Below are 20,496 nucleotides of genomic sequence, written 5' to 3'. Positions count from 1 at the left end.
TGCTGTTAGCCCAATTCTGTCCACGCACCTCCTGCCTCCCCCCATCAGGGAGGGCATTTAACTAAATATTTGAACAAAAGAAACAAGAGAACATAAACCAGCAGACAAAGCAAGTCACACCATTTGGATGGAGAAAAGGTGTGTTCAGGTGGTGTCAAATGGAGGGGGCTAAAATATTCCTGGTCTGTCTGAATGGATCTTCCTCATTACTGTAGGAAGAGTCTTGTGATCCTATACCAACGTTCATTTCTTGGCTTCATTAAATTTAATAGTTTTCTTTAGACAAATGGGGGCGTGGTCATCCACTCTGGTCTGTAGGGGGTGGTTTGGGGTGGGAACATGGAACAGCAATGACTGATTGGAGGTCCGCAATGAAAACAATGGGTGGGAGGCCGGAGGGAGGGGCGTCTCAGACCGGGGCAGCTTTGCGCTGCAGTAGATACTGGTTGATGTCGTCTGAGTCACGTTTGAGCCATGCAGCGTTGAGGAGGATGTTCTCGCAGCACTGCTGCACAGTGCGCTCTGCTGCAGGTGCAGGATGACTCTCAAAGAAACTCTAAAGGAACACACAAGACAGCCATGAGTCCCTCTTGTCTGCTCTCAGACAGTGATTCAACATAAAGAATAAAAAAACAAAAAAAACAAATCATGTACGAGTTTAAGTTCAACCAAAAGCAGTACTGGAAGTGATCGTTTTAGCAGCTTTTCATCACTGGGTTTAGAGCTTTAATGTGAGTTAGGGGTGCCCTCTGGTGGTAAGACTTTTTAATTAATCGTCTGTCAATATCTCCATACTAACAGGATTTCCCAGCTTCTGACACCAAATGAGAAATACTTTATTTTACATTTAAAGGATTATTTCATGAAATCTCACCTTCACTTCAGCAGCCATTTTATCAATAGCAAATCCATCCACTGTGAGCTGTGGACAGAATAACACAACCATGATGAGAGTAGAAGCAGGACAAAGGAGAAGTGGGGTTTCTGCCCATTGGTACAGAACATAACCTGCAGTTATTTCTAGTAAATTAGAGACATGATGTGTTGTTTACCTTTATGAGTCGTGATATGAGGAAGCCTCCCTGGTAGCGGTTGTAGAGTTCTTCCCAGTTGTCTTTGACAAACTTCCAGGCAGCTTTCCGTCCTTGTTTGCTGCTTCCAGCGACTCCACCGATTACTGACACTGTGTCCTGTGGACGGACCTCTTCCTGTCCAGCACAAAATATACAAGAGATGTTGGGACGCTACAGCTGGCTTTGTGACCCAAACAGGATTGAGCTACCTCAAATGTCTTTCAAATAAGAAAAAGAGAAGTTTCTAAAGCAAAAATCTGAGTTTTTATTTCTCTATTACAAAAATTAAACAAGTATTGCCAACTAGGATAAAATAAAATGACATTCTAAAGTCTGCCTTTTCAACAGCTCTGGATTAGGCCATAAATGAGCTCAATAGTGTGTTGAACCATTCACAAAAAAACCTGTGTCTAATCTTCCTTTCCACCAAATAAAGGAGCAGGAATGTACCGTGAGTGCAAAGCTGAGGACTTTCTGAATGAGGTCAGGGGCAGCGATGGCGCCGAGCACTCGCTCGATGCGATTCTTCTCCTCCTGCATGTCTGCTTGCTTGTGCAGCTGAGAGCATGAGAAAACAAAATTGGAATATTGAAGCATAGCATTTAACATGAATCTAAAACTGACTGTGCTGTATGAAACACTCATTCTCAGTAATAATATAACACTATAAGGCAAACAATTAATGACATAAAAAAGAAAAAGAAAAAAGTTGTGATGTGGGAGTCAGCTTTACCTTCATCATCGTGTCCAATGTGGCACTGTCTCCATGCTTCAGCACTGTTAGGTACACCTATGTTAAGGCACAGTGACAGAGAGTATATGTAAAACCACATGTCAATGCGACTGTACACATATAATCAATAAATTATTTCCAAACTCTGCAGCACACATTTACCAGCAGCCAATAGCAACATTACATGCCCACTGACCCAATCAGAAAATGTGTGGTTTTCACCCTTTCAGTCATGTTGTACTCACTGGGCTCCTGAGATCTGCAGGCAGGACCTGCTTTCCTTCCACATGGTCTCTGAACCTCCTCCGGGCCTCCTCCAGTGTGGGTTTGTGTCCTGCTTTTCCCAGCTTCCCCAGGACCAGTCCTCTGAGGAGGGCATCCAGGTGACCTGCCAACACAGATGCCACCTTTCAGTTCTTTGGTTCTTCTGCTTACAAATTTACAAAGGTTTGACTTTTGATTTTTTCCATATTTAGCAGAATTTTTCAGAAGGCCATCATTGATTTCTAACTCTAAAACAAATATTGGATGTACACATACTAGGAGTCAATAGCACTGTTTGAATCGGCTCAATCACAAAAAAGTGAAAGCTGTATCCAAATAGAAATGACAAATAACACTTGGGAGTAGTAAGTTACAGTTGTCTTTTACTAAAATGTGTCGCAAATTTAGTTTAAAAGAGGGTGTAGGTAATTGGGAGGCATTTAGTTGACCTCGAGAGCCAAAATATATGACTGGAGCCATTTGTAATTAATAGGAGTCGGACGATACGATAATGGACTTGTGATGAAAAATATTTCATTGTATCGTTATCGCACTGCATTTTTATGCTTTATTTGAATTTAACTTTAGACATACATGATCTGGGTATGACTATTTCAACTCCATAGCAATATAAAAAAGTTTAAATCCTAATCTGATGTTTAGTAGATCATATGGACTTTATTTTTTTTTTTTTAAATCTGCAGGGAGAACAGATGCATGGCCTGCTGTTGTTACTCTACATCCACCTACAGTAAACATGTTAAAACCTAATTTTTCCTGTACATTTCTGCAAGCATCCACACACGCCTTGCACTCTACACTGTTTCACATCTGCATATAAGCAGTTATTAATGTTTTTTTGAGAGTGAATTCTTATTTTTTTTTTAAACTTTACTCAACTCTTGATCAGAGGTGTGAATTTGAAAAACGAGATCTATGAAATCTACCAAAAAATATTTTTCTTCGCCCATCCACTCTAAACTTTGGTTGTGGGTTCACATTAGCGCTCTTCTCTACTGCTGAGAAGCTGCAGCAGTCACAGATTTTTTCAGGTCACAGACTTTGGCACAACACCGCCAGCCCCCGGGACACGGGACATGCTATAGAAGAAGAAACCCTCGGTACAGTTAGTCTACGGTAACTGTTAAGTCCCAAGGGTTCCTCAGAGCCGGGCATTTATACTTTGTTTGGGCTGTTTTTACGGTAGCTTCGGCTTCATTCACCGAAGCCAGTGTTGTGCCAAAGTCTGTGACCGGAAAAAAATCTGTGACCGCTGCGGCTTCTTGGCGGTAGAGAAGAACAGTGCTATGTCAACTGCGTAAACCTCTTCGTAGCTATTAAGGAGCTATTTACTACCCCTTATGACGCTCCGGTGGGTGAAGTAAATACTGCCCGGAGAAGAATTACAAACGTGTTTAAGGGGGAGTAAATGTTCGCTGAGAAGCCGCAGGCGTTGGAACTCCGGTCACAGATTTTTTCGGGTAACAGATTTTGGCACAACACCGGTCTTCCGCTAATGAAACCTTCGTCCTGTGCTGCTGATGCTTTCCACATCTGCTTATTACACAAACATGTTACCACTACAGGTAACTTTAGCGTGTATAATAGCCGTAGTATCTGCCTACCAGCTGCAGTTTGAGCACAAACCAGGAAGGAGCGAGAAACGCTTGATATTGTGCTGCCTGGCAGTGCAGGGGTACTAGGACCCTCGTTTGCTGTGTTGCGCCGCCATCTTGGGCAAAAGTCAGGTACTGCGACTAGTCAACGTCACGTGGACAGAGTCACGAGACAACACTAAAGTCCACTCTTCAACCCCTAGTTCACATAGGCCCAAACAAAGCAGCTGTGTTAAAACAAAGCCTAGAGCGAATGAAATGCTCTAGGATTAACCTTTGGGAATGCAGCCTAAAACTACAGGTTATACCAACATTTATTCTCTACATGAGTTTAAAAGTTCCTGGGAAAACAGCAAAATAAAGGAGTTGATTCTTAAAAAAATGATCCCCACCTTCTCCTGGTTTGCTATCCCAGCCGAGCTCCAGGCCGATGGGGGTGAAGAGGTCCCGGATGAACTCCTGGATTTCCTCATGGAAGTCGGTGTGGGACAGCAGTGAAGACAACACCCCGAGGTTACAGCTGAGGTCGCTCCACACAGTGTAGTTTGGCTCATTGACAAACGCCTCCATCAGCCTCAGCACCTCCACCGTGCTGATCATTCCTGCACGAGACTGAAAAAAAAACCCCCAAAATTCACTGAGGCGAAGGAGAGATGATTTACCCTAACAAACAACTTCCTCAACTTAAGGTTGAGATATTACTTCTTTAACATGGATTAATGAATAAAATGCACAGATTTAATAACTCTACTAGAGATGTCACGATTACCCATTTTCATGATTAGTTAGAGCATTAAATGTTACTATTAATTAATTTGAGAAATTTTCTTTTGGTAACTTTTTAGTCAAATCTTAAATTATTCAAACTTCAACAAAAAATAAATAAAAAAGGGTCATTCCAAGTAATTTCAACCAATGGCCCACACATTCTGGTCTCAAAAAATTCAGACAATTTGACCAATTGTTCCATGATTATTCAATAGGCACACTAAGTTTTTAGTTTGATCGGATGAATCCTTTTTGAGGTTTGGGAAATTTATTGAGGTGGGTATGTGTCGATTTTTGCGCACCCTTTTTTCTTCTAGTTTCAGCTTCCAATATCTCAGGAACTACAGCACAAAGAAAACTGAAATTTGGTATATTAATAAAGCTCTACCTACTTTCTCCAAATATACAAAAAGATCTGCTATATATCCTTTTTGGTGGACATGCCAGCTCCTCAAATTTGAAAAAAAAAGTTTATCAGTTATTAAAACTCCAGGCCTGTCTTAAAGACATCACATCATGGATGAGCAGTAATTTTCTCCTTCTTAACCAGGATAAAATCGAAGTGATTTTATTTGGTCCAAAACACCTCATATATAAATTATCAGAGCAAATAGTGTCTCTGGATGGCATTACTTTGTCACCCAGCACCAGTTAAAACTTGGCGTTATTATTACTATAACCTTACTGTCACTAGGAGAAGCACATTGAGGTTATTATTTTCTCTTTTACAAGTGAGATGTTGCAAATAGAGGTGTGTAGGTTTCCTCACAAGGGAGAAGAGGTCGTTTTGCAGACCGAGTCTGTCCACAGGCTGCAGGCTGAGGTCCCTGATGCCTGGCAGCAGATTCTCCAGCATGGACGAGCTGTACTGGATGCGATAGAAGCCAACAGTGCCGGGGTTGATCTGTACACAGCAGGCACACAACAAAGGTCAGGGGAAGGGAAACACTCAGTTTGATCTCAGCCAGCCCTCCGACAGGGCTTGCCTCATCTTAAAATATAACACTATTTTCACTCAGTTCTTGTAGTCATCTTTACAGCAGGTGCCTTGTGGTGCTTTACATATATTTTTCAAGCCCATCTTTTATCTTCCTTAGGGAACCTTTCCTGCACCAACTTTACCTTTCAGCATGAATGCAAACAAAGTCCCAAACATATTCAGTCAATGGGCTGCACAGTGTAAAGTCAACCCCTGATGATTTGCGGTTATTCATGATATCGCCCCCCAGACTATATAAAGCCCATCTTCAAAAGCCAATAAAATGATTATGGTGCATATCAAGACATTTTTTATAAAGTAAAGATGTGCTAATAACTACATTTAGAAGACCCAACTTGTAAAAATGGTGCAGGGTCCATTTAAAACACTCCAAACATCACCTCATTTCCTCACATTCAAGCAGCAGCAGCCAGTCAGCACAAATATGTCAGCCCGACCCACTTATAACAGGTCTTTATGATATTATACTGTGAGGCAACAAAACTAAAGATATGATGTATTCAATTTAGGAAGCAGCTGATGTAAAAGCAGATGAGGAAGTCTTCAGAGATCAGAGCTGACATTAAATGTGTGAAAGAGGGAAACCACATAACGGTTGCACTTCTCATCTAAAAAAGGAAAACCATTTGTGATTTTTGGCGATAACCTGACAGCTTTTCATTGAGTTTAACAGAAGAGGAGTGTAAGATGCACTAAAAGCTTGTGCCATCACTGACAATGTTGAAGAAAAAGATTAGAGAGAAACAATAGCGTGTGTTAAACAATATTCAACCCTTAATATTTTCAACAGAAAACCCATAGAATTTCTCAACTATAATTAATTAGTTTTATCCTAAGTAACCTGATTACATTGACTCTCACGGTGGTCATGAAATCAAAACCTACAGAGTTGATGCTATATGACTCAGAAAATGTTCAGAACACATCACTATCAAGATGTGCTGATTGAATCATAGCAGGCCTTTAAAATAGTACAACACTACAACTTCTTCATTTGTATTACACTGAGTGTGGCCCATAGAGAACTCAGTTAAATGAATTAACATTCACACAGTCACAGCCCTGGAGGTAATTGACATCTTGTGAGCTATCTGTGCCCTCCAAAAAAACTGCTATTATAAAAAACTAAACAACTCATTCAACCTGCAATGTTCTTCAGGGAACAGAGTGATGTGTAGTTTGCTTTGGGGAATATTTGAGAACATTATTTTAATTTGAATAAACATTTAGGGCAGCGGTTTCCAAACTGACTTTGCTGAACCTTGAGCAAGAAAAATAGAAAATGTTTTTTTTCTTTGCACTTAATTAATAAAGAGCTTTATTTTATTGCTGTTCTAAAATATGTGATTGCAAATTTTACATTTTTTTTTAATGAGATTTTAAGAAGAATAGTCCAAATCTTAAAAGTTTGGGGAACCACTGCTTTAAAGAAAACAGACATGGGAAAACTTGAGCAGAATGTCACCTTGATCCACTGGTCTGGACTGACACCGTTCAGAGTGACTATGGTCTCCGGTCTGTCCAGCAAAACCTTGAGCTTGGTGCATGTCGGGTCCTGGCTGGTACAAATACTCAGTGGGACCATCCAGCTGGGGCAATCCTCACCTGTTTGATAGATATAATAAAACAAATAAGTGTTTAAAATATGTTTTCTGGGTTTCTAATTTAAATTAAACACTAAAGCAAGGACCATAATAATTTTTGTACATTTATCAATGCTTACCGTTGTGTGGTCCACTGGCACAGAATTTCTTCTGAAATATCTTAAGGATGCGGTCCTCACCTTGCTAAAGAAATTGCAGAAAATAAGAGGGATGATCCCTTTTGGCAGATTGATTGAAAGATTAAATCAGGATAACAATGCGCCTTACTTGTTCCTGATCAACAACTATTATTGGGAAGCCCATTTGCTTGGTCCATGAGCTCATCACTGCAGCAATGGGTTTTCCACTGGCCTGTTCCAGACAGTCCCAGAGGTCCTCTGTAAAACACATGCAGGTATAAGACCACAGGAACCTAAAAGAAGCATAGTGCTGCTATCTCTTACCTGTTGATGCATTTTTATGTTGAAACTTTAAAAGATAGGAATTCATTCCTTTCCTGAAGTCCTGGATTAACAGTAAGAGAAGCATTTTGATGAAAATTGGAAATTGTATCAGACAAGAATCAAAATATGACTACCGACCTCGTCCCCAATGTAGTTATGCAACATGCGGATTACTGATGCTCCTTTGCTGTAGGAGATGGCATCAAAGATCTCATCCACCTCTGATGGATGACCCACATTTACCTGAAGCACAGACAACAGTCACACAAGCAGTTAAAACTGACTGTTAATAACCTTTTTTAATGAAGCAAACGACTGTTCCCAATAACTTCCATCTGCAGTAGACCCCTTTCTGTGTTTATCTACAAAAGGACCCCTACAGCTCACCTCGATGGGATGGCTGCTGTCCAGTGCGTCCAGGTCTAGTGCTCGAGTGTAATCTGCTGACACAAATTGGGTCCAGATATCGTACTCAGGAAAGCAGTGATCCACACACAGGTACTCGATCCACGAGGCAAATCCTTCATTAAGCCACAGGTGGGTCCACCATTCCTACGTGAAAACGCAAACACTGAGATAACACAGTGTACTCCAGATTAACCAAGTACCTCTCTTTCTGTAAAGTCATCTGCTGCATTGTATTTATATCATCAGTAAACCATGGACTCAGTCACCGTCATTAAAAGAGACGCATTCCCAACCAGTTGCATCCTGTTTGTAAAATCATCCTGTCATCTGTAGTTGCCCAGCCTGTTTGACATTTAATAAAAAGAAACCAAAACAGTTTGACAGAATGTGTTGTGGTGGAAACACCTGCTTTACATCAGTTATGATCACTACACCTTCCACATTATACAGTTAAATAAGAGCTTTCACTATTGTTCAGCTTGCAATCTACTTATGAACTGTGTGGTCACTGTGATCTACATCAGTGATTCTCAACTGGAGGGTCGGGACCTAAAAGTGGGTCGCGGACCTGTACTGGGTGGGTCGCGGACAGCTGGTCAAAATTAAATAAATGCTCAATGTCTCTCATGTTGTATTTTATTTTAAAAGAAACTTTTCTTTTGATAGGCATGCTGTGAAATGCATGTTACACAGGAAAATATGTAGATTTTTGTTGGAAAAAATATAACATATGTATGTTTTCAACAGCTATTTTTGTTTTGAAAAACTAAATTTTGTTGGCTGAATTCTTAAAAAAAAAAAAGAAAAAAAAAAAAAAAAAAAGTGGGTCGCAATTTAATGTCCGTGGCAAAATGTGGGTCCCAGGGTGGGACCAGTTGAGAACCACTGATCTACATAATGAGTCCACCCATCTTTTACCTTTCACACACTGCAAGTGTGATTATAAAAAATGGAGATAACTGATTGTCTATAATTTTTACAAAAGATTATTTGTTTTACAAATATATTGTCAAGTATTATAAAGGTTTACCATGGTGACCAAATTTCCAAACCACTGGTGGGCGAGTTCATGTCCAACCACTAGTGCCACCCACTGCCTGGAGGATGAGCAGGAGTTCTTGGGGTCAATTAGCAATGCTGTCTCTCTGAAACACAGCAGTAACTCAGGATCAACAAGAAGACAGTGCAAGGAACCAATAACACATTTACTCTCATCCACCTCATAATCCAACTGCTTATAGAAAACCTGCACGCAAACAGCTGAGGATGGACCCTACTGCTATGACAGTTGAAAACAACCTAAAAAGTAGCACACCTCAGTAGCACCTGACACAATTAAAAACACTACTAGTGCTGTTAGCAAAGAAAAAAAGTAATGAAAAAAACTGAAATGATTAGTCTTGGCCTCATATAGAACTGGTATTTTTATAACCAGCGTATGGCTCAACAGCAGCCAAGCCTTACCTGTAGGTAACAAGGCCCCAGTTTTCCATGGCACCTGAGTAAGAAATACAAGTACCAGTTTCACACTCAACTCAGGCCTTTTTCATCAAAATGTTTTCAACTCACTGATGCACAACTCACCAGCTGCAAAATCAGCAATTGCTATTAAATCAATTTTAGGCAATGGGTAAGGAACATTGAAGTAGTCGTTGTAGAAAGGTAAAGTCTTTGTTGCAACCTAAAAACAAGTGTGAGGTGAAACCTTGTTTACTTTTTGTCAATTTATTAAAAATTCAAAAAGCTTATGGTATTTTTATAATGATTTTTTTATAGATCACAGTTTTTCCAGAATACTCACCTCCAATGCAAATTTGCCTTGTTCTGCCTTCCCAACTGGTGTATAGACACGTACGGTTATACCGTCAGAAGACTGACTCTCCACAAAGTCATATTCACCGATGACAAAAGCTACAAGGTATGTGGACATGATGGGTGTGGTGGCAAATTTCACCTCCACCAGGTTTTCATCATCAGGGTATGGCTTTCGATCAATGACATTCTAAAGTGTGGAAAAAAGAGTGATATGGATAAGTGAGAGAGAAAAAAACAAAATAAATCACAACAACTAATGTAACAGTCCATCTATCAAAATGTATATATTAGGATACAATGATGATACCTCCTGTAGACATTTACCAATGTTTTGCTAAGGGTACACATGTAACTAGCTTTTTTTTCTGTACAGTATCCTTGAGTGACATGAAAGGCACTTTTAAAATGAATGTATTATCATTATTAGAATGAGAAAGAAAGTACTTCAGTATAGATGAAAAATTTGGCAAAACATACATTATAATACTGAGTAATGGGGCAGTGCTTATAGTCAAAGATCAAACCATAAACCTCAGAAGTGAAATATATCAGTGATTCTTAACCACAGGTTTGATGAGTCATGTACAGGGGTTTGGCCAGGGGTGAAGACACACACGATAAAAAGAGTTACGCAGAATTTTAATGATAAACTAGTCAATTGAAAAATAAATGATAAGAATATCACATTTTAATTTTAAAATATATTTATAATGAATAAAATGAAACTTTATGAACAAAGCAAAAAACTGCCGCAGGCTTAAGTGTGCGTGTCCGTTCCATTAAGCCCACTCGTATTATTTGTGAGGTCTCGCTGGCCATCACTGGCTGCAGCTAAACAAGTCATTTTCAATTCCTTTACACTAATGAGCAAAAAAAAAAAGAAAGTGGTTGGAAAATTATGTACAATATAAATTCATGTGTTTAAAGGAACTTAATCGGAGTCGGTGTCGTCAATGCATGATTTGCAATGCTAGTTGGCCAATTCTAGGTAGACAGAACTGACAAAACTAAAGGAACACTTTTTTTTGTCAGTATTGGTTGTTTTGTCTTTTGTAATCAGCTGTATGTGGAATGTTACAAGTTCTTGGTCCCGTCGAAAAGGACGTGGTGCATCTTAAGGGGCTTTCCACAAACACATTTTGGAGTAACAGGTCAAAAATGTACCACCTTCAAGGCAAGGCGAGACCAAATTATTTGTATAGCGTATTTTATAGAGCAACTAAATGTGCCTCAGGCTGCTTTAGACACAGACCATATGATGACGAGATTGAGGAGAAGGTGCATTTCATTTTATATACAGCTAATGTAATGTTGGCCGGAGGTCGAATATGCAGTGACCTTGTTGCTCTGTGCAACGAGAAAAGATATAGAATGAACATGCACACAAAAGACGACAGTGACTCATGCAATTATGGGTCAGAAGTTTTTCCAGGCCAGGAGTGACCTGGTGACACGTACCATATTTGACAAGGCTACTCGCTCTTTGGGAACTATCAGCGCAATGTCAAAGGTGGCTTTGATAGCGGGCTCGTCCCAACAGGGGAAAGCTCTCCGAGCATCCGTGGCCTGGGCGAGAGAAAGAGAGAGGACTTGGTTTCACATTAAGGATCAAACAACAAAAAAGGCATTTAAGGCATTACAGAGGCAGACAGTAAAAAACACCAGGATCTTCAGAACTGTATTAAAGTTTGCAATGTTAGCCATTATATCAACCCCAACAAGAAGATCTAACCTAGCTAAGGTCAACGCAACAGAGGAAGGTTCTAACTGTATGCCTAATAAAAGGATTCAGAACCATGTCTAGGAATACTGAGTATATTCACATCCAGCACTGGTATCCAAACCGAGCTAGTGATGCAGAGGTAATGCTTCATTCCATGTTCTTGAGTTGCAATTCACCAGCTGAGATAAAGACGGAGGTGCAGGAAATAACACGTTTAAAGTCCACTAAGGATTGATCAGCTTTTGATTTCACTTGCCATAAAACAAATGTAAACACTTAGTAACCCACGCACTAAGATAAGATACTCCCTCAGCTTTATTCGCTGGGAGCAGTAAGTCATACAGTAAAGCAGCCTCATGACTGTTACCGTAACTGACTCACCTCAAACTGTGTGACAGCAGCATAGCGAATCTCTCCAGTGGAAGTTGTGTATTTACTTCTATAGAATCCTTTCATTTTGTCGTTCAGTTCCCCAACAAAGTCTATCTTCAACGTGCCGGAGCCTGACCACAAAGAGAAGGATTAAATAAATCTGGAGGATATATTAACAAGCTTTTTTGAACACTAGTGACAGCATGTGTATGTGTAACTATAGCATAGGTTGTTTCAAGGCAGGTCTGGGTTGCAGTATGCAATTCTTCCAATCCATCACCAAAGATTAGCATGTGTGCTTTTCAGTACGTGGTCCCTTTAAGAGAGGATGGCCTACGTTCCACATGTATAAGAGAGAGCAATGTGTGTGAATGGAAGCTACAGAGAGCTAAAAGCTACTATGGAGTATAGAGCACACACACACACACACAAAGTCAAACAGTGACGTTGTGATGTTGCCGAACAGAAATAAATTAGTGTCCATTAGTGATGCATGAAAATTTTCAGCCAAATCTGGCCCAAAAACACATTCGGCCTTTGGCAGGAACACTTTTCTCACTAAAATAAGCTGTCCAAAACAGTAATTTAGTAGAATTATAAGGTTTTCACCCTCTTATTGCTGTAAAGTATTAAAGTCCCTTAAGTATGACTCCAGAATGACATCTGAATACAAAGACAAACAGATACTTGTATAGGGTAATAGACTAAACCAGAATAATTTTACCACTATTTTAATAACATACGAATCCCTAAAAGAAAAGGTCAAAATCTCTACATAGATTCAATGAGTGCACTGAAATCAGGCTGTGTGGTTGTTGTGTAAATACTGTTGAAGGTTTTTCACAAGTCTTTCAGCTGTTTAAATTCTTTTGTCCAATGTTAATGAATAACTGACAAAATCCACATCACTTCAGTCAGAAATCAACCCATTAGACAACGTTAGACTCCTTTATCTCTCCTCCTCTGCCTAGCTGATAATGGGTGGCCTCCTGTCCTACAGTGGATTGCTCTTAGAAATTTCACCACATAAGAGCCATTGAATTAGTCTGACAGATCAAACCTGCAGCAAGTGGCAGCTTAGTGAGGAAGCTAGAGTCTTGTAATGAAAGACAAGTCTGTCTGCAACTCCTTCACCTTAGACCTACAGCTAAGAGTAGACACTGTCCTCAATTAAACTCCACACGGACAGGAAGGATGGGCAAAGTAAGCTGGGACAGAAAAACAACAAAGTGCTGTATTGGAAAAATCCTGTGAAACTGAATGACTTACCTTTTTGTAGAGCAGTGGGAAAGGACAACGTGACTTTCTCATCCTCATTTTGATAGTTGAATCCTGTTGCATTAATTTCTACAAGACAAAACATGAGCGCGATATCAACGTAAATCCATTACAATCTCAGTCACAGAAAATGGTGGATCTTACCTTCACCTCCTTGTGGTACAAAAGAAGCTGTGATGATGTCGATATCAGCACAGTTCATCACAATCTGATTTGTGGCTTGTGTAACCTATAAATATTGACAGAAAGGGGCTTAAATCACAGTGTCAAACTTTATTGTTTGTGTTAACTTAAACTTTAATAGAACTGAAGCCCAGAGCTGTCCATGCCACACATTCTGGAAGAAGAGTTAAACTAAATAAATAATTAATCTACAAAAGCTGAAATCCCAAACAATTTTACACCCTTTGTCGGGATAGATTCAGAGGAAATAAACAGAGGAAGAAGAATTATTTTGTCTTCTTTTTGAATAGTATGTTAAGTTGATGTTTCACTTATTCAGATAAGGTTTTTCAGGAACTTTTTATCTCCCGACATGTTTCGACTGTCAACTGCCAGTCTTCATCAGAGGAGTTCTGCTGATCACCTTTGATGCTTTCTTTGGAGTTTCACCTGACTTCCATGTCATAGTTCCAGCGGGATTCATGTTGTCTTCTTTTTCAATAGTATGTTAGTTTGTCAGGAGATAAATAAATTCCTGAAAAACCTTGTCTGAATAAGCAAAACCTCAACTTAACAGAGGAAGAAGAAGCAATCTAGTCATCACTGTTTAATGGGAAAGCATGTAGCTTCCTCCCCTTTACATCAGTAACTCAGTAGTTGCTTTAGTTCTTTTTTTTTGTTTATATATCTTTGCAATGACAGCACACCTTATTTCAAGACATTTAATACTCTTGTTAACACAGCTAACTTACTGTAGAGACAAGGTGCTTTAAAGGTCACCAATCCATTACAGGGCTAACACATAATCACAGACAAACTACAAAAGCCATTGTCCTCAGCAGACATAACCTTTGGACAACAGGAGAAAACAAACACATTCAGAGAGAACATGGTAACTCAGGGCAAAAAGACTGCATGGAAACATTGAGGACTGAACCCATAAACTTCTCGTTCAAGCTCCTTGATACAACTAATCTTACGTATTACTCCCAAAACTCATGGTCATATAGAAAGATTTACAACCACTAGGAGAATTCAGTTTGCTTCAGAAAATACTGTATTTTACTGTCAGACATTGGCAGCTATGTAGATGACTAACGTGGGAATTTCCTGTGTAATTGTGTTGAAATGTGTCATTACAAAAAGACTCACTGAATATAGAGACATGCTCAATATTTCACACTAAAATTGAAACATATTTTATAACACATGGACAACATTGTAGCTTGGTAAAATTGATAGAATTTTCAGTTATAATACTTTGGCAAAGTTGGTTTGCAACTTTTCCTCTATGGGGGAAATCTGAGGTCTAAATCTACCAAGAGCTACTTCTCACTAAACAGATTTAGCATATGTTGCAAAATTGAACTATTCAATTTAATTTAGTTTTTATAGACAACTAAATGAGAGAATACAGCCCTGGTTGTATATCTCTGTATTTTAGCCCTGTGATGGCACCTTATCACAGGTTTCACACACCAACACATACCAAAAGACAAGTGAACGAAGTTTTTTTTTTTTTAAATATAAGTCAATAGGAGTTCTCCTTAATGTGACAACTTTAAGTGTCCTAATTCAATATATTTGTCATCTAAAAAATATAGTCCACTCCACCACATTGGCTAGGGAGAGTAAAAGAGTTGTTAACTACTGGAATGTTATGTGGCAATGTCCAACCCTTGGTATTACTTTTTGGCACCTATTGAGTATTGACTAGGCTGGTTCATCAAGTGAATGTTTTATGTTTAGAACAGTCAGATGCAGTGACCAAGTATTACTTTGGATAGCAGTGTTAATTTACAGTGAAACAAATCTACAGTGTAGTGGTTCACACTTTGGACACTTGCTGTCCTATTCTCTGTAGAGTTCCTATTTGATTTGTTGCATTTATTTCCCTACTCCTCCAAAGGTAAAGTCTGCTGTGGCTGATCCATTTTTGCGTTTAAACAGTTGGCTATACTGGCAGAGCTCAGCATACTTACTAGCCAAACTAGAGCAAGCAGATCAAGTTAAAATTGAATAAAGCAAGAAAGTGTCTATTTGTCGCCGTACGGACAACCCACGGTGCTATTGGTACGGTTACCAAAGTACAAGTACGCCGCGTCTTACTGGGAGTTTCCACTGGATACGTCTCTGCTGCGCCACAGCAAAGATACGTTTTTTCTCACAATATTTATATAATTGCGCGAGAACACAGTTAACAATATGTGTTATAAACATTAATAAACAGATAAACAGGTCAGTGTTCCTAACGAAGGAGTACAAGAAGGTTGGATTTGGATTTGTCATAGCCACATTTTTTAGCAACAGCCAACATAGAAGAGATAAAACAGCACCATTAACACATGAATTAAATCAAAGTTGGTGCAGTTTACAGTGCAGTTACCGTATGAGAGGAATCAATATAGTGGATGTGAATTTGTTTTTACACATTATGACATTATGGTGACGTAGTTATTTGAAATATAATCTGAAGTGTTTTATTTAAAGTAACCTGATATTTTATTGCAGAATACGTGCTGAATTTCCTGTTTAGCTTCAGTAAAAACTATGAGAGAAGAAGTGGGAAAAATAAATAAAACGCCTTAAAAAAACATTTTTACACACTGAATTTGTACTTAGTTGAATGCGGTTTATTCATTGATATTTCTTCTAGAAACTCAAAATATTTCACTTGTAGCATAGCGCTAGTGAGAAAAAAAAAAAAAACTAGACATACAGTAGATCAATCAACCTGTTCAGTGGAAGTCCGGAGGCCTTAGCTCATTTTACTTAGAACATGATTAGTCATTTTAATATTTGTAACCAGATCAATCAAGTGGTTGTTATGAGGCTAAAATATATTTTTTTAAATGTTGTGACCATTAATGTGTTGCAAAGTTAGCAATGAATAAAGAGGAAACTACAAGATCCTCAAAAAGATAACTCAAATCACAACTCCTGCAAAAAAGACTGAATAAAGATTCAAACGGAACAATGAAAATTATGTCAGTCACTTAGACAAGAAATGTAATCATAAACTGGTGGTCTGTGCTGCTGTGCCATAATGTGTGCTGTCTGTTTACAATCAGGAGCAGGTGTCAGCCCAACCACCTGGCAGGGGCTGATGCACAATCAGGTATACATTACACACTGAGCTACCAACTCCAAATCTTAAATAAATCAATACACTGTCTTGCATTTGTATAGTGAGACAGATGCATACTGGCAATGATTTGATAACATTCAACCGGCTCACTTTACCTTCTTTGGCACCAATTAATCGACCAGAAAAGAACCAACTGAAACTGAAAGCTCAGGAGCAGAGTGCCACTATATTTCTCAAAAAAAACTCACGAGTCACGACTATAGGGAGGTTCAATTGAAGTTTAGATGTCTCACTTAAAGCACACTCACTTTCACTACACTCACTTTCACTATACATCATGCAAACCGTTTAACCTGGAGTGGTCATCGTGAATGACAGAATGGTGCTGAGGGTGGGAGGAGGCGACAGGACGGTGCCATGATTTAGCAAACATTAGTGAGCCTTTGCTCTATGCTAGGCGACTACTTATTATACAGCAACTGCTATTTATTAAGCAATGACTGCATAAAGACAATGTACAGATAATAGGAGAGGTTGTAATTGTTTCAGAATGACAAGTGAAGCACGTTACGCACAACGATAAGAGCTAAGCGCATGCTAACGACTATAGCAATAGGCAGCTAGTTATGCTAACATCATTGCAAGTCCTTAGTTTGCAGCTGCTGCTACTAACTTAGATAGGCAGCTTTGTTTACAAAATGTACCACAGTCACATTGATGATTGCCATCCAATCAGACCAAAACATGTCAGAACGCCTAATAGGGGAGCAATCGTCCAGCTAATGTTAGCCTACAGCCATTGCTAGCGGGCTAGGAGCTAACAATTTGCGTTATCGGACGAAAACAGCAAATTAGCTAGCAAATGGTTACGTTAGCTGGTCCTATTACATAACACAAATCCCTCCACCTCCCAGTCTAAGGAATCCATCAGCGTAACTCAATGCTCCGACATACCTCTACCAGAGCCTCCAGCTTGCCTTCAAACGTGAAGTCGATCAGGTCAGGCTTCAGACACAAGCCGTAGTTGACGGGATAAACGTCAGTCGGTAACCGTACGAAGGGCCTCCTTTCAGGCATGGTTCTGATCTTGTAGTTTGGCTGGTTGCACAAACGAAGACGGTGCAGTGTGTAACAGTAGGTATCGCTCAGAGTTTTATTAGCACGACAGGGCCCGTAGGCGTGAGGAGGAAGAGGTGCTGTCTATGGAGCAATGACAGCCGCGGCAGCCACATTCACTGAAGCCCTGGGTGAGCACTGCCAGGCTACACTGAGCCGTCCCCGTCTCAGCCCAAATAACCAATCACCAGCGTCTACGACATCACGTACTACATCGCGTACGTTACCAACGTGTGGGGAAGGCCTGGAAACCAAAACAACCAGTTTGACATCAGCCATTGATTATTTAATATCAACCTGGGATCACAAACTCGGACGAACTACATACTTTTTTACCTGAATTGCTAACCTGTGTTTAGAACGGATTTTTTTCCATTTCAAAGTACTACGTGCGTATTAGTCAGTAATCCTGATCTCAAAGTGATTTATGGTTATAATAATGATGAAAAACTACTCGCATTTAGACCCCTGTTTAGAAATATAGGAAGTTTAGAAACATTTATTTCTATCTCCTAAATAATGGTCAGATTAAACAAATTATGGCATGTAAACTAGTTTTGCTAATTTAAAATGTATGAAAAAAACGCACTTTATTTTTACACATTAAATAATGAAATCTTAGAGTAATCATAATAAATTAAATGGCAAAAATTAACAATCCCTGAATTTGTTTTATCTGAAAGCAAAGTTCCAGGCTCTAACAGTGTCTTTTGACCTCCAGCTAATATAATTGAAAGGAAAGTTAAACGTATGGATATTTTACTTAAAATATGTGAAAGTTCATGCCATTGATAATTTAATTGATAAACGATTACTACTAATTTGGTTCTTGGTATTATTTTGCATAGAATGAAAATTACATAAAAAACTAATTATTTTCTAGTATCTCATGAAGTTTATTTCCTAATGTTTGTGAGGAAAGCTGCAGATGTAAATTAGATTTTACAAGTACAAAGTTTTTCCTTTACACCCTCTAACATTCTTTTATAATCACTCTAAGTAAGGGACTTGTCAGCTATTTAAAAGTTGTCTCAACAAATAATATGTAATGTGACATTGTCCGATCTTGTAGTGTGTTCTGCTTTTGCTCTGTATGTGATTTAAAAAAAAAAGTCAGTGAAATTGTATTTGATGTGAAAATATATTAGTAAATTGATGCACTTTGATAAACTTTAATAGGGATACAAAATCGTTTAATGCACAGTTTTGTGGCATGGCCACTGATATCTGTATGATAAAGATTAGTAGATATGCCAAATATTTTGTCCTCCACAGAAGTTGTTGTAGTGGGTACCTTTTTCAAAGTAAAGGGCAAGGTAACTTTATCAATACCTGAGGGTAGATTCAACTTCCAGTGTCAGCTTTGTCTTTAAAATACTTTGGACAACACAAAATGCATGTCATATATGACAAAAACATATAACAAAGGTTGCAACAGTGCTAAACATCCAAATTAGTTGACAAAACCATCTCCATTAAGGCTGTGATTTTTAAAAGACTGTGAGAAACAAAGAGAAAATGTAGAACATCAGAAATTTGTTCATAATAAATATTGAGTTTGCAAAAATAAATGTTTTTGTAATATAATGGTTTTTATATTTTGTCATGTTACTAGTGAACAACTAATAAACAATAAATTAAATAAATTATAATAAAATAAATTATAAGACATGGAGGCGAGCTACAATGGCCTCTCGTAAAGGATTTTCAATATTTGCGAGTAGTGAAAGAGCCCCAATTTGGGGTCCAAAATACAATTAAAGTGGTCACATTAAGAAAATTGGTTTAAATCCCAAGAAAGAGTAATCTTTATATTATAAATTAAAAGAGAGATCCAATTTTTTCCTACATTCCCACATGCAGTTATGGCCCAATGAAAATAGTTTTTGAAAAAGTATTTTTTCAGATTTCAATAGACTGCCACCCAAGAACTAAAGCATATATCTGACGAATCATTAGTAATTTGAACAGTCTATGTCCTATAGATAGTTAAAGTATGATGAAGTTACAGGGAGCTGAGGCATATGTAAAGTTTTTTTTTACTGAAGGCCCAAAAATGTTCAAGCCCGGAACCCCAACAAACCTTTTTTCCAAATTTGAGGAGCTGGCATGTCAACCAGATAAGATGTATAGGATATCTTTTTCTATATTCCAATAGAGTAGGTTGAGCTGTATTACTATGCCAAGTTTCAGTCTCCGATGTGTTGTAGATTCTGAGATTTTGGAAGCTGAATATGGAAGAAAAATAAAGATGCGCAAAAATCGACAGATACACCCCACTTATTTGGCTATATCTCCAAAAGTCTTCATCTGATCGAACAAAAAAAAAAAGTGTGCGCCTATAGAATAATCATGGGACAATTAGTAAAAATTTCAGATTTTTTTGAGGCCGAAGTGCCATTTGTTAAAATGTCATGGAATGACCCAAATTCAACTACTATTACCGAACTATAATCTGCAGAATAGCTTAAGACTTATTAATGTCAGCAGGAATAAAACTAATATTGTATCACTTTATTATTAAAGAGGAAATTTCTGAATATGAAGGAGTTGATAAGGTATTAACTGTGTGTCCCTAATTTCTTCATTCCCCCTCCAACCCCCACAACCGGATTACCTCACTGGACTGTAAAAAAGACAATATAACCTCACTGTCCTGGAAAAATAGACAATATAACATGCATGAAAAAACAACAACGTGCAATATAGTTATCTATATAGCTGTATAGGAATCGTACACATGACTGAAAAATTAGACAATAATGTAATGCAATATACTTATCTGCATAGGAACCTTACACATAGCTTTTCCTCTTGATATTTATATCTCCAACTTGTCTTTTTTTCTTAATAATAATTAATTTACTACTTATCTAATGTGAATACTTGCTGCTGTTTTTAATCCTGTTTTACTGATAACTGATTACTTATTTATATAGGAATCTTACACATGATTGGGAACATAACATGCATCAAAAAACGTGCAATATACTTATCTGTATAGGAAGCTTACACATAGCTTTTCCTTTTGAT

At 38.4% G+C, this 20,496-nt stretch overlaps 1 protein-coding gene across 1 annotated transcript; it reads right to left on the bottom strand.

Annotated features, from left to right (window-relative positions):
- Window positions 1-259: 259 nt before the first annotated feature.
- On the bottom strand, window positions 260-17,638 carry npepps (aminopeptidase puromycin sensitive). Its single transcript, XM_028443632.1, has 23 exons — window positions 17,302-17,638; window positions 13,242-13,326; window positions 13,089-13,166; window positions 11,829-11,950; window positions 11,183-11,290; window positions 9,711-9,911; window positions 9,494-9,590; window positions 9,374-9,407; window positions 8,940-9,054; window positions 7,889-8,053; window positions 7,640-7,744; window positions 7,502-7,562; window positions 7,326-7,435; window positions 7,178-7,241; window positions 6,920-7,059; window positions 5,224-5,358; window positions 4,079-4,298; window positions 2,052-2,194; window positions 1,807-1,863; window positions 1,524-1,631; window positions 1,053-1,208; window positions 875-922; window positions 260-556 (listed from the first exon to the last, which is right to left on the bottom strand). The coding sequence occupies exons 1-23, from the start codon at window positions 17,422-17,424 to the stop codon at window positions 410-412; spliced, it is 2,622 nt and encodes an 873-aa protein (XP_028299433.1). The 5' UTR covers window positions 17,425-17,638; the 3' UTR covers window positions 260-409.
- Window positions 17,639-20,496: the final 2,858 nt, after the last annotated feature.

The sequence above is a fragment of the Gouania willdenowi genome, chromosome 1 (assembly GCF_900634775.1).
Source record: "Gouania willdenowi chromosome 1, fGouWil2.1, whole genome shotgun sequence".
NCBI lineage: Eukaryota > Metazoa > Chordata > Actinopteri > Blenniiformes > Gobiesocidae > Gouania > Gouania willdenowi.
Note: the sequence above shows the minus strand (reverse complement) of the source record. Positions and strands in the feature narration are given on the sequence as shown.